The sequence below is a fragment of the Thunnus albacares genome, chromosome 5 (genome assembly GCF_914725855.1).
Source record: "Thunnus albacares chromosome 5, fThuAlb1.1, whole genome shotgun sequence".
Classification (NCBI taxonomy): domain Eukaryota; kingdom Metazoa; phylum Chordata; class Actinopteri; order Scombriformes; family Scombridae; genus Thunnus; species Thunnus albacares.
The window spans coordinates 7,497,344-7,511,438 of NC_058110.1; the positions used below are offsets into that span (position 1 = coordinate 7,497,344).

The 14,095-nt window shown below is 40.4% G+C and overlaps 1 protein-coding gene across 6 annotated transcripts in view; it reads left to right on the forward strand.

The window, feature by feature from the left end:
- Window positions 1-14,095, forward strand: part of LOC122982113 (plexin-A1-like) — a 265,073-nt gene that overhangs the window by 208,267 nt on the left and 42,711 nt on the right. For all 6 annotated transcript variants that reach the window (XM_044351146.1, XM_044351142.1, XM_044351141.1 and 3 more), the window contains 2 exons: window positions 7,687-7,780; window positions 9,473-9,709. In XM_044351146.1, coding sequence (XP_044207081.1) covers window positions 7,687-7,780; window positions 9,473-9,709 — 331 coding nt within the window. The remainder of the gene's footprint in view (window positions 1-7,686; window positions 7,781-9,472; window positions 9,710-14,095) is intronic.

The following is a 14,095-nucleotide window of genomic DNA, read 5'->3' on the forward strand; positions in this document are numbered from 1 at the left end:
CTCTTGAGATGCTCCTAAAATTAATCCAAGCAATACTGAAGAGCTCCTGCAAATGCACCAAACCAAAAATGGTGTTTGTACAGTACTGGAATTTTAGGAGTACAGGCTGGATATTCAAAACCACTAGTGGCTTGAAAACAGATTTCTGACTCTGACTTTTACACTACTGCTTGCAACATAGCAGGATAAGCAGTGCAAATTAAAGGGGGCATTCCTGAAGCAGCATAAGCAGACTTGATTGCTAGATAAGACCCCCGACAGCAGATTTGGATAGAGGTAAGTTGATGGTGGCTCCGGAGATCCTTCATCTGGTTAAGGCAAGACACTTTGAGAGGAAGACATCGGCAGCAGCAGAGCGTGAGCTTGTCAGATTATATAGCTCATTAATAGTTTAGACCTGATTGGTTGATTGGCGAGTCAGCTAATACTAACCAGCTGATGTCATGTGAGGTTTCTACCTGATCTAATGCAGCTCTCAGTTTTTTTTCCTGTCTGATGCCCTGCTTTCTACTCTTTGTCATGTGGTACAGTATATCCCCAGCTAAATAAATAAAGATCCTCCACTACTCAGCATTGAACATGACAGGAGCATCACCAGGGAGGACACACACAAGCAACAACTTTGACATTAAAGTAGATTTACTGACAGGGAGGGCAGACTCACGCACATATTGGTCTTTATGATAGATACTTGGGTTAGTAGTAAAGAACCTAACCCTCAGCTCAGTTGCTTTTGTGAAGTATCATGTGGACTGGGTCTTATTTCTCTTTGGGAAGCTGAGTGAATTCAATATTGCTTTGACTAATCAGTGATTTTAATCCTGTTTTGGGGTCAAACATGTTTAATTTTTCTGCCTCTTTCTTGTTTATTCATTATAGTCCCAAATACCCACTGATTGTTGACACCTGTTGGTCCTCCTCTAATTCTCTTCCCTGAATACTGTCCAGATTAAAGAGTTTAGTTACAGAGGAGAGGAGTACTTAACCCACCTGCCCCTGGAATATTTATCATGTCTGAATAGCCTCATATCTGATCCGACATGTTTATGACAGAGCACCTGCTGTATACTTCTCCTACATATTTACTCTCTCTTATTCTTATGCGTTTTTTCATTCCCTGTCTTCTTAATTTATTTCAAGATATTGGAACAGGCAGACATCCTGCCCTGTTTCCCCCCATTTTACCTCCTTCCCTCTTGCTCCTTTCTTTCCCCTCTCTGTGCTGCTTTCTTCCCTGTGGTGACTCATCAGTAGATGGTAGCAGATAGATGCAGAGCTTGTTAGAGAAGAGTGTTGATGAATCCTGCCCTGTTCCCTTTGCCCAGTGGGACTGGCCGAGAAGCAGCTGAGGCCCAATCACTGCCCCGCACACCCACTGTGAGGGTGTTTTGTGTGTATATGTGGTTCAAAACTAGGGTTCTACTTGAAGAAGCTCACTCAGGGGTGATGATCCCACATAAAGAAACACACGAACGCACACACACACACACACATGTGCACGCACACCCCACTGATTCCCAGAGTCCCTGATGTTTGGCCACAGATCCCTCCTCCATCTGGCTGAGAAAAACCACAAAACAACACACACACACACACTCACAAACAGCGACCAAACTGTGATAGACAAAGTGCGTGTGTTGCCTGGAACTCACCTAGAGGAGGTTTTAATTTAGCTGATACGTTTCAACCAATGCCCTCTGTCACGGTGTCCCATGTTGGCTCAGGTAGAAAGTATAACAAACCAGAGAGATGTGATATCATATTTGTTCATATCTGCCTCATTTCTGCCTGTGTGTGAGTCCACATGCGCCTGCAGAGCACTGTCATTGTGCTCAGCTAATGATAGCAAGAGTGGATGAAAGACAGTGAGAGAGAACGAACAGGAGGAGAGAGAGTGCATTATCATTGTGCTTGGCTGATGATATTACATTTAGGAGGAAGACGGAGCACTTGAAAAATAAATCAATGAGGAGTGCTCATCTGGGACACTGAGGAAAGAAATTGGTGCAGCAGTAGAGGTTAGAGAAGCAATTTTTGACCAAAATATTCAAATCTCCTCCCAGACTGGCTTGGTACATAAAGCAGATCGGTATAGGGCTTGCCACTTCTTCAGTAAGGACTGCCAAGGTACCTGTAAGCAAGGCACTGAATCCTCCTACTACTCCTATGGAATCTCTTATGATAACCATTAGAAAACTGGCTGTACTGGTTATCTACCAAGTCTAAATATTGGTGCTAAGGCAACAAACAGCTCACATCAAAGAGGCACATCTAAGTTCATCTGAGCTAGAGGCCGGGTGATGTAGGGAATATTCGCAGGGATAGTTGGTGAACTCCTGTAGCACTACAGTGCTCCAAGCTTTTTTCTATTTTCTCCATTCTAGCTTCAATAGGTTCCTCCGTTTTGGACTCTCTAGCTCTCCATCAATATTGTCAAGACAGCTGGCTTTTGGTCAACAGCACACATTTGTTTGTCAAAACTCACTAAACTTGAAGTGACAGATTTACGCAGATGACTCCCCCACAAGCGAATCCTCTGATTTCCATTATTCCATTGAAATTTTGCCATGAAATTTCGCCATTTTCAACTGTGCGTTTAGTGTGTATTTCATTTATGTTTGCCAATGTCGTTATTTATGTATGAATTGTACGTTGTCAAGCAAATTGTCTCTCTTTTGATATAATGAAAACTGAAGTTTTCATGAGGCACCAGTGTTGCACAAGGCTTACAGTGAAGCTTTGAAGAATCCCCTGATGAACAAAAATGTATGAAAAATGTTTGACAGTCAGTGAGTAGAGGATTAGACCAAAGACAGGGTGAGAAAAAGGAAAACAGAAAACAGTAAAACAGAAAGAGGACAAAGATGGCATAGAGAGAGGAAAAGCAAGGAGAGAGAAACAGTAACAACAGTGGTGTGATTTCCCCAGCTATCCCAGAGAGTTTATCCTGATTGTCTTGTTGTCTGTTCCCTGAAGCATGCACCTGAGCTAAAGAGACTCACTTAGTCAAAGAGAGGAGCAACAGGGACAGAGGGACTAAGCACTAATATACATGTACATCAACCTGAGGAGGAGAGGAGAAGAGGAGAAAGGAGGTAGAGAACCAGAAGTATTATAAGAAGTACAGAGTCTGCCTAGTCCCACGATGCATTTGTGACAATGACATAAACATCTAATTAAAAATCAGTTCATTTGAATGTAGCCCCAGCCCAACCGCTTTGTTGTTAATCAGCTGCCTTCATCTCTCTTACAAAGAGTAACACAATATCATCATGCTACAGGGCATTTTAGTTTTGTGAGCATTTCATATGTGTTAGCATACACAGTTTACAGCTTGTAATATACAGGTGTTGAAGCGTAGTATGCTTAAGAGTGTAGATTTATATGGTACTTTGTCTAACAATCATAAAAACTTGAGCTAAACATAATTTATTATTAATATTTAATTTAGCTAAATAAATGATACCACTGCATGAGACTTGTCCAAACAAATAGACAAAACCCAGGAGTACAATCCCTTGCTGTGACACATCAGAAAACTAATTTGCATTCAAAGTGGAATGTGTGAGATTAAAAAATAATGGGAAGAGTTGAGATTGAAGTTGCACAATATTACAACTTACCATTCTTAACATTAATTAGACTCTGCTCAACAGAGCAGACTTGATTTGTACAAAATTAATTTTACCACATCATGGCAGGGTGTCATGGCACTCAGCCATAGTGGATTGAAGTGTCTGAATTTGGCTCTTGAAGATTACAGTGCTGTAAATGACAAGAATACAGTATCATAGAAAGTGAATATGAATAGTATGTAAAAAGCAGAAAGCTTTTGGGAAATGCAGCTACTGTACACCTGTGTCAGGTGTCAAAATATTAGTCAAAGACTTGATGCCGCCCATAACATCAGTGACATGTTATACATTTCGTAGAAGCTGTTATCCAGGGAGACTCAGAATGAATGGGAGCCATTCTCCATAGCCAGTAAATGGCAATCTGCCAACAAAAAAGCTCTCTACCTTAGAAGAATAGCCATACTTGAATTCTTTTGTCCACCAACAATGCAAGAGATGGTACATCTACCTTCATCATTCAATCCCTGTCCCTCCCTATCATTACTGTTTGCTTATATTGTAAGTCGTCCTGGATTAGAGTGAGGGATGAATGTCTAGCGTGAGCCAGCCAGACTCTACAGTACATCCAAGATATTAAGAGGCTCTGTCATCTCTGCTTCGTATCACCATATCACTTATTCTGCTGTTGGTGCTTGTACACTAAGTCGTTCTGGATGAGTGTCAGATTAATGTCTAGAATGAAAAGACACCTGCATATTACAGAACTCGGTGGTAATACAGTATAACCCAGCAGAAGGAATACCTTGTTAAAGAACCATCTTATCTTTCTTCGTTGTTCATTTTGTACCCTCTGAGCTGCTAGCACAATCGAGGATGAAGGATTGCCCAATGCATCAGTGAGTGGCACAATGTTGTAACATAACTTTCCAGTCATTGTGTCTGCCTGTATGACCTCTGTAATGGCCTGCAGACCTGCTGTAAGTCAAGAATGTAAGGACTTTTTCAAACCTATAGTTTGTTTGCTCTTGTCCAAATCAATGGATGAGTTGGTAAACTGGAGTATGCCTCGTTGTTCAGTCAGATCAAGGCTGGATCACCATCACACCACAAACATACTGATCCAAAATTTGTCTCTAACTGGACCGAGTTGAATTGAGGTTGTTTCGGTCCAAGCTCGAGTACGATTGCTGTGGTTAGATCTTCCTAAACGAACCAGAGTGTGATTAAATGGACTAAACAATGCACATTTGAAAACCCCTCAAGACATAGCGCTTTTCCTGATATAGAACTTTTTCTGGTGTAGAAATTACCTGGACTACCACAGGGAAGTCCTACCGACCTTGTTAGGGAGGTGGAGCTCAGTGTTGCACTATCTTAAGCTTCTTGTTGTAGAGACCAAATAGGTCGTCAGCACCAACCATCACATTGTAATCCTCCAATTTGGAAGCAATGAGTCTTTGGTGGAGTCACTGCTCATCAACTTGCAGCTACACAAGATAAGAGTGGTGACGAGGTAGCAGGTCCATAACTTTTGGAGGCAATAAAAGCAGACTCACAGGATTACTCAAAGCCATCCAAGTCATCATGAGTCCTGGACAAATGGTGGATGAAGAATAAGGATGAAGGGATGAAAAATAGGGAAAGCATCACCATTTTTTGGGCCAGCTCCCGTAGGTATCCTTTGGACTCCACAGTGTACAGGTCTGCAAAGATGATCAGTGAAGGTGAACCAAGATGTCTGTTATATTCAAGAACAGCAAAAGTGGAGAGTCTGTCTATATAATAGAGACTTTGCCAGTTTAAAAGTCCAGAAAGTATCAGCCATTCCCTACCTCAGTAGAATCCCCCTGCAGAGAGCTGATACCGCTGAAGATACCCAAGCAGCAGAGGAAGTACATCTGAAAAACACTTGTCTTTAAGGTGTAGATAGTGGAGGTAGCAGTTAGACACAGGGATCTCTGAACAGAGAACTGTGAGCATTATATTCCACATCCAGCCAACAAGACATCTGTAGAGAGATGAGATCCTTTTTTAGTGGGAGAACATATCCTTGGGTGTTGGCTGTTTGAACTATAAACTTCACCAAGGCCCAAAATACCCATTGGATGCCCTCACATTTTCAAAAATGATTTAGTGTCCCATGGGCAGTAAGGGACATGAACATTGTTCATAACTGTTTCAAGACACAAGCTTTTATCTCAGCCTTTTACTTCAGACAGCAGTGAGAGACTATCCCCCTCCAGGTAGTAAGAAACCTGCAGAAAGACACACAATTTTTCTCAGAGGCACAGATAGCCTAGGCAAGAAGTGAAAGACAGTGATCTTCTACAAGAAACATAGTAGAGTACTCAAAGGTTGGAGCTGCAACTTTAAAGCAAGGAAGGCATCAAATGGGTACAGATATGTTTCATGAAAACCTCATAAATTCAATTTAAGTGTAGCAGTGAAAAGCACAGACTAATTCCATTTCCTTTACAAGTGGCATGAGTCCTCTGTAATAAAGATTTTATTTTTTCCCCGAACTTCATGATCCTTTCACAGCACTGGTAATCTTGGTTTGTTGGGTGTCATCAATAGGAACAACCATAAACCATTTTGGGTCAGACCAATGTGGGATACCACTAAAGGGTACCTAAGATTTTCCCAAGACTTTCATCACAAACTCCAAAAAAACTTGCCGATTCAACTGGTGAAATTTGCAAACCAATCAAACCCTTGTTTCAAATGTACAAGCATTTGCAGTTGGAAGATGTATGGAATCTTCTAAGAATAAAATAGACGTCTCTACAGCAACACACTACTCAACAACAAAATGACGCGTAGGGCTTCAGCCAAGTCCTGGCATCGTTATTTTCTGGATTCTGTCAAGTGAAATTCACAAATTAAACTACCATATTGACCCGAATATAAGACAACCCCCCCTTTTTCAAGAACCATTTTTGGAAAAAGACTTACAACTTGGATTAAATTACTCTTATTTGCTTTTTGCTCCCAAAACTTTTTATAGTAACGTAACGTAACGAGTGTAATTTGTTGTCATCAACTTGAGTACTTCACCTGTTTCACTGTCTCTGCTCCACTCTACACACACACAGAGCGCTCAGCCCCGCCCACAGTGAAACAGAGGAGAGGAGAGAGACTCAGTGCGACCATAAATGACAGCACAACGCAGTAGAGACGATGTTTATTTATGTTATTTACCTAATTTATGTGCACTCGTTTCATTTCAGCTCAGTGTGAGACTCTCTACTGCGTTTTATTGTAATTTATAGTGGCGCTGAGTTTCTCTCCTCTCCTCCACGGGCAGGGCTGCCCCTCAACACACACATGGAGCTCAGCTGAGCAGAGGACAGACAATGAAGAAGTCAAGTTGACGACAACACTCACTTTACATTATTGTTACTCAGTCGTTGGTTTACTTGGCCTACTTTTGAGCCACTTTGTTTGAGACGATCATTGTGTCGCTCCATCTTTCAGGCCCCCTGGCACTATTGGCTAGTTGTGAGGGACGGTGGCTCGCCTCAGTCAGGAGGGGAGCACTTGTTTTACAGATTTTTGGCACCATCTGTTGTTGTGAATGTATATTGACATTTAAAAGTCTATACCCCCAATATAAGACCACCCCACTTTTTTCAGATGTATTTCCAGGAAAAAAAACCCATCTTATATTCGGACCAATACTGTATGTACATTATCTCTGTAGATCTTTCACCTTCACTCAATTTCTCACTCTGCCTCTCACGCTGTCTTTCTCCTTTTTCTCTTTCACTTCCACTCACACATATGCTCCCTTGTGTCCGTAGGGTTCATCCCTAAGCTCAAGGCACTCCATTATACACTTGGCGTCAAACTTTTTTTTTTTTTTCCTTTTTTTTTCTAACCTTTTTAATAATAGCTGCACAAACGGAGTGCTGAGCTAGATTGCTGATCTACACACTGTATACAGATGCACGCTGTAGAAATGTTAATTTTGCAAGTACATTTTTAGAAGTCGGTTACTACCAATCAAACATGCCACTGAATTAGGCAAAGATTTGCCCTGGAGACGGTGTTCCCTACCTACTGTGTATTTATTGTTCTTCTCCTACTCTCTTCCTCTGTCTCCTTACAGTGGGGGGACTCTGCTGACAGTGAGCGGGACCAACCTCGCAACCATCCGAGAACCAAAGATCAGGGCCAAGTATGGACAGGCAGAATCATTTCATGTGAGTGTTGATGTGACTGACACACACTCACAAATGCACGTGCACAGACTTATGAACAGGCTCACATTCACAGGCAGACAGCGCAGACACACACACAAGCATACACAAGCTCATATACACAAATATAAATTCACACACCCTAGCATAGATAATATACAATATACATTATTCAGATTTACATACATTAGCTGACAAATACAAACTGTTGAACACACACACACACACACACACACACTCACAGGCAGATACTTCTGCTGAAGGTGGCAGACAGTCTGTCTCTGTGTATTGCTCTCCTCACGTCTCTTCTTTCTACAGCTACAGCTTCAGACATCTAACTCTACCTCAGGCCACGTAACTTTTCAAATGTCACTGCGCCACATGAGTGTTTGTGTCACAAAAAGAAAGAGACAACATGGGAAAGACTCTGTGTGTGTGTGTGTGTGTGTGTGTGTGTGTGTGATAGAGTGAGAGAGAGAGACAGAGAATGTTTTTCTGGGAATAAAATAGAAAGAAAGAAAACCCCAAAAAACAATCGAATACAAAACCAAAAAGTCCCATTTGAAGAGTTGAGGAGTTCGATCAATTCCACAGATAACGTTCAAAGAGTACTTTTTTGATTGTCACTATGAATTGGAGCTCTTTAGTTGCTAAGGTTGAGAACTGAACTTCAAACAATACTAAGGCACTTCAACTTACAGATAAAGCCACCGTTTACTGAAGCAAACAGCCTACATGATGCATCCTACACAGCCCTTTATCAAAGTGCCACTCTGCACTTAAAGGACCATCCTGATGTTTTACTTTTAAATACTTTACTGGCAGCCATTCTCCAAGTGCTTTACCTCGTTCAATACATTTTTTTCTCACCCTCCAGACAGAACTCTGTGAGGTGTTCATGGTCTGATGGGATGCTCCAACTTCCAAGACTTGATGGCTGAATAGCACTATGTTAGCAAGACAAATAACAGGTTTTTAATTTAAAAATGCCACAGGTCGGGCATAGGTTAGATGAGGTAATATTTTTCATTCACTCTTCTTATTTATATACATACAGTTGTACTTGTAATCGACAAAACAGTTGGTGATATGCTTCTTTTCTGTATGCAAAAATATATGTAAAATACATTTGTAGTGAATGGTCTAAAACATGGGAAAACACTGATATGGTCCACCAAGCAGTCCTGTAAATTAATGTAAAGATGGCCATGACATCTTGTATTCATGTATTCTCCAAAGCAATGATGTAAAATATTCTGAGGTACAAGCAAAGGCACACAGCACATTGCCCATTATTAACAATTGATCATAAATTTGCAACCAATTTACATTTCCAATAGGTATAACAGCATCACACTTTCACAGGGCATTGACTTACAAAAAGGCTGGATTATTATACCCAACAGATCCCTTTTAAAAGAAAATTATTGCCTGTAGATTTGTATTCAGTATTTCTAAAGGAAACAATGTGTCTGTTTTATACATGCTATTCTCTTGTAAAAAAGAACTGTAGATTATAATAAAATACTTACATTTGTGTTCACATTCAGTGTAAACAGTTTAATTCTAAGAAGGCTGAAGGTTTTTACTACTCATCTATAATAGCTCACCTTAAGATTATATATGATAGATTTTCCCAATGACAGGAAACGTACAGCATAGACTTCTTGTTTCCCCTCTCTCTCTGGTTTTCAGAACTGTACAGTGTATAACAACTCAGTCATGGTGTGCCTGGCTCCATCAGTGGCGGATTCAGAACTGGGTTTTTCAGAGACCGGCACCGGCCCGGATGAGATCGGGTTTTACATGGACAATGTGAATGCTCTGGTGGTGGTCAACGAGACTTTCAGCTACTACCCTGACCCCGTGTTTGAACCTCTGAGTTCTTCTGGGATACTGGAGCTCAAACCCACATCTCCACTGATACTGAAGGTCAGTAACGTAATTGTTGTTTTTGGAGGGTTTTCTCCACCTGCTTGTAAATTTCATTTTATATTTATTCGTCAACTCTCTGATCTGACATTTCTACCTTGCAGACAGCATCGGCTAGCAACATTGCTTATCTAGGGAGCTATGTAAACACTTTTTTTTAACTTGTCAGGGAGTTGTTCTACAATGCAGCTGTGAAGATGAAGAGATGGGAGTGCATATATCTAGCGCCTTTAGACAGCTTGTGCAGCGGGAATAAGGCTATTGACACCTACACAGAATTGAAACTGTCACATTTATTTGGTGTTAGAAAATAATCTGGATAAACAGTTACTTATGTAGCCTTCCACTCATCTTGAAATGATAAAAGTGCATGAATTGGGAAGAAAAGAAACTGTTACTGCTGCTATGCCTATCAAGCTTTCTGCTCTCACTACACACATATGGAGTTCCCCATGATGAGGCAGATTTACCATGTAAAATTCTTATTAGTTTTTGAAACAATGGGTCCTTGATTTCAAACAGAGACAGACAAACGCAGACTTTCTCATTTCTAACCAGCAACCATCGATTTTGCCGCCCGAAATGAAAATCTGTCGCTAGCAGATTTGATCTGCTTTAGCTTGGTAGCTAATTAAAGCATAGGTTCACAGTTTTTCAAGTCTGCATTTAAAAGTTCATCTGAAGCTTATATGAGGCTTCAGCAGTCTGAGTTAGTCATATCAAGTGCATATCTGCTACATTTACAGTCTTTTTAGCATCAAATTCCCTCTTTGTGTTTCCACAGACAGTGTTTCCCTGTTGAGCTGCAGTTAGTGGAAGTATAGTAATAAAAAGAGGGACTTTGGCACTAAAAAGACTAACGTTGAAGATATCTATTTGATTTGACTCATTTGGACGATGGAAGCTTCATATAAGCCTCAGATAAACTTTGAAACACATTTTTGCACAGAAGGAGGACTGTGGATTTTGGCCCACATCAATTACAGTGAAATTGCTGTCTCCTCTAACTTTTTAATGTTTCCAGCTGATTTCAAAATGAGAACTCTTTGAAATGGTATTAAAAAGCACTCGATGGCTTCACACATGATATCGTGGGATCATTTCATTCTAATATAACCTTGTTCAGCTGCTTATCTTACATACTTGTTCATAATTTCCAGTAAAGTATGTTTTCACATTATATGAGAAAAGATTTTTAGGATGACAACTTAATAATGTGTTGGCAAACGTTACTCTGTCTTAGGCAACATTGGCTAGGACTGCTGGAGTGTACACCCTCTGAAATCTAATAAAGAGCAGGACAGAGCTGCTTACGTTACCCTAAATTATGATAGCATCCAGGACCAACTCCCACACAGTGGAGAAAAACCACACAGTGGATGCCACAATGTAGTATAATTCAAATGATGTGCTCCTTGGAAGAAATGCTCTGTTACTTTTGTGAACAGTAAACTATTTATCCAGTAATGCTAACATTTTCATCTTACGTTAGTGCAGATAAACACGCAGTGTAATCCATTCCTTACACTTCTGCTCTTGTGCTTTTGGCTTTGCAAAAGCTAAGAAAAAAGAGATACAGCCTTCCAAAGCCTTTAAATGCTGAGTATCGCTCTCACTACAGCCTCATGCACACTGCTTCAGCATGTTAGGAAATCCAAAGTTTAACATACCTGCCATGGATGTTAAGTTATGATTGGACAATTACTGTTTGGGGAAGGAGTTAATCGGACGGTCAGTTGGTTTATGGAACAGAAGATTTTAGTGTAAACAGAACTAAAGACTGATTTAGCCGACACTATAATAGATACTAAAGGTTGCCAGTCTTTTTTAACAAAATATTGATTCTGTTACACAAAAAAAACTATGTTTACATTCAATTGTGTCACACAGAATGTGTGAATACACTTGTACTTTCTTTTTAAATATTAAGTTTGAGCTTAAGTCTTGGGTAGAGGCAGAGATAGAGAGATAGATGTTTTTCTCCCAAGGTTTTTCCACTACAGGAGACACAAACATATTGAACCTTTCTTGTATTAATAATGACAAAAGCCTACACACATGCACACAAACATACACTCACCTGCATTTTTTGTTCACACAATAAAGAAAAAAAAAAGCTCTCAAATGTGTTTACAAGGTCTCTCAGAGGAGAAGAAAAAAAAAAAAAATTCATAATTGAAAGCTGAAAGCAAACGTCCACACCTTCCAAGGCCAATTTCTGTCCTTCAGTAACTAACAGTAACTTCTTTGACTGCCGTCCTTCTCTGCAGCCTCGAGCCCTCTTAAATAACACTCCTTTCAAGTTGTGTAATTAATTTCTAGTGCTGGAAGGGTAGTGTGGACGCACACAGGCCCACGGTCCAAGAGCTTTGGATTATATTGGTTTTCATTTTCATTAACAGTGATTGGACATAAGTATATGAAATTAATTGGCAATTTGTGAGTCGTGTGTATGTGTCATTGTGTTATCTTGCCGAGCTCACCTGAAATATTTAGTCAAAGAGTGATTGGAGAGGAATTAAAGTGGCTGTTTCTGAGGGAATTTGTATGTGCTGTTACTAATGCGAAATTAACTGAAATAACCAGCAGATCAGTGACTGGAAATAACTTAAGGGGGTAAAAATAAAGTGTCTCCAGTGCACATATCAATCATTTCTCCTTATAACTGCTCACACTATAAGGTCTGAACAGTGGGGTTTGAAATAATTAAACACATTTACCATAATTTTTCATGTGTGTGTGCATTTTACACAATGTAAGGGATTTATAACATTTTATTTTATATTAGATTTAGATTTTAGATCACATTTACACTGTTCACTCCTCTTTGTCTTCTTGCTAGAATTCACCCCGACTATCTCTTATGTTATCACAGTGAGTGTGAGACACTGTTTATTCCCATGAAGAGATTGAAAGCAGCGTAACCGTCGTAATTTATTTCTTAAATGATAATTTATTAGCAAAGAGCTTCTCAGTAATTGCCAAATCTCCTGCTTGGCTTGTTGGTGGAACTGCCTACCCATTGGAAGCGCTGATGAGACGGACCAAAATGCAGTTTGGCGGCTTGGGATGTGGGGGTAGAATTTCTCCAAGATGCGTGCACTGAGCTCGCCACGCAATTAATTTCTCATCTGAAGTGTCGGGTGTGTGTTTTTACTGAGGTGTGTTCGCGGGAGAAAAATGAAAACATTTATCTGGTCTCAGTGTTTCATGAGTGTTTTCCTGTGTGTGCTTGTGTGTTTTTAAGAGCGTATCCCCGCATGATGCTTCTTGACTGTTGTGTGTATGTGTGGCAACGGCTCTGTGTGCGGCAGCAACTCGAGTGCATGCGTGGCTTGAACTCAGCGTGTGTGTGTGTGTGTGTATGTGTGTGTGTGTGTGTGCGCGAGATGGAATGGGATGCATGTTTACAGGATTGCGGAGTGGGGCTGGGTGGCGGCCTGCAGAGACGATGGGATTGGAAAACGGAGTCTGCCTCTGCATCCCACTGCTAAGCCAGCGGGAGACACGGCAGCTATCTCCTCTCTATCTCACTTTTTCTGTCTATCTTGCTCGGTCACTAGCTCTATTGTCTGCTCATGCCCTCTCTCTTTCTCACTTTAGAGTATATTCCTTTCATCCTGTCCTACCCTCCTTCATAATGTTTTCTGTCTTTCTATCCGGTTCTCACGTCCGCTCTCCTGATGTTTTCTTGCCACGTTTTCTATCTGTCTTGTTTTCTTTATATTCATCTTTTCCCCCCGTTGCGTTTTGTTTTCTCGGTGTTACTTGAGTTCCCTCTTCTCACACCACTAACTGCCCCCCCTTCCATCACAGACATGGCTTGGCAAATTCAAACTACTAGTGGACTTGATATTGAAATGAAAAACTGGAACTGAAATTGACAAATGTTAGAATTTACACGCCTCCTGTGCAGACTTTTATGTGTGGTGTTCAGTTTAGTGGACAGAAGACAAAACAGTTTTGGTCTGTGTGGGTGGGAGACTTTGTGTGCCTGGAGCTTCTATGTAGTATATACTAAACGAGTACACTTTTTCTGTCTTCCTCTCTCTCCTCTTCATCTTCCTCTCTTATTTTTAAATTACAGTTTTTGGCTTGGTTTATCGGAAATTATGTCAAAACAGAATACTAAATTGGAATTTTCAGTCTTAGAAAACAGTTTTTTTTCCAGTAAACCAAAATCAAATGATGAATTCTGTTTTTAAAAAAGTGTTTCAGCAATTCTACACTTCCAAGCAAATGATTGGTACTTGCAAATAAAACAATGTTTTTATTAAAGCCTCTTAAAACCTGGTTTCTGAAATAGTACTCAATAATAGTAAACTAAATAACCATCCATCAAAGTTAGAGTTTGATCAGTCTCAGATAATCTGCTTCATCAGGACT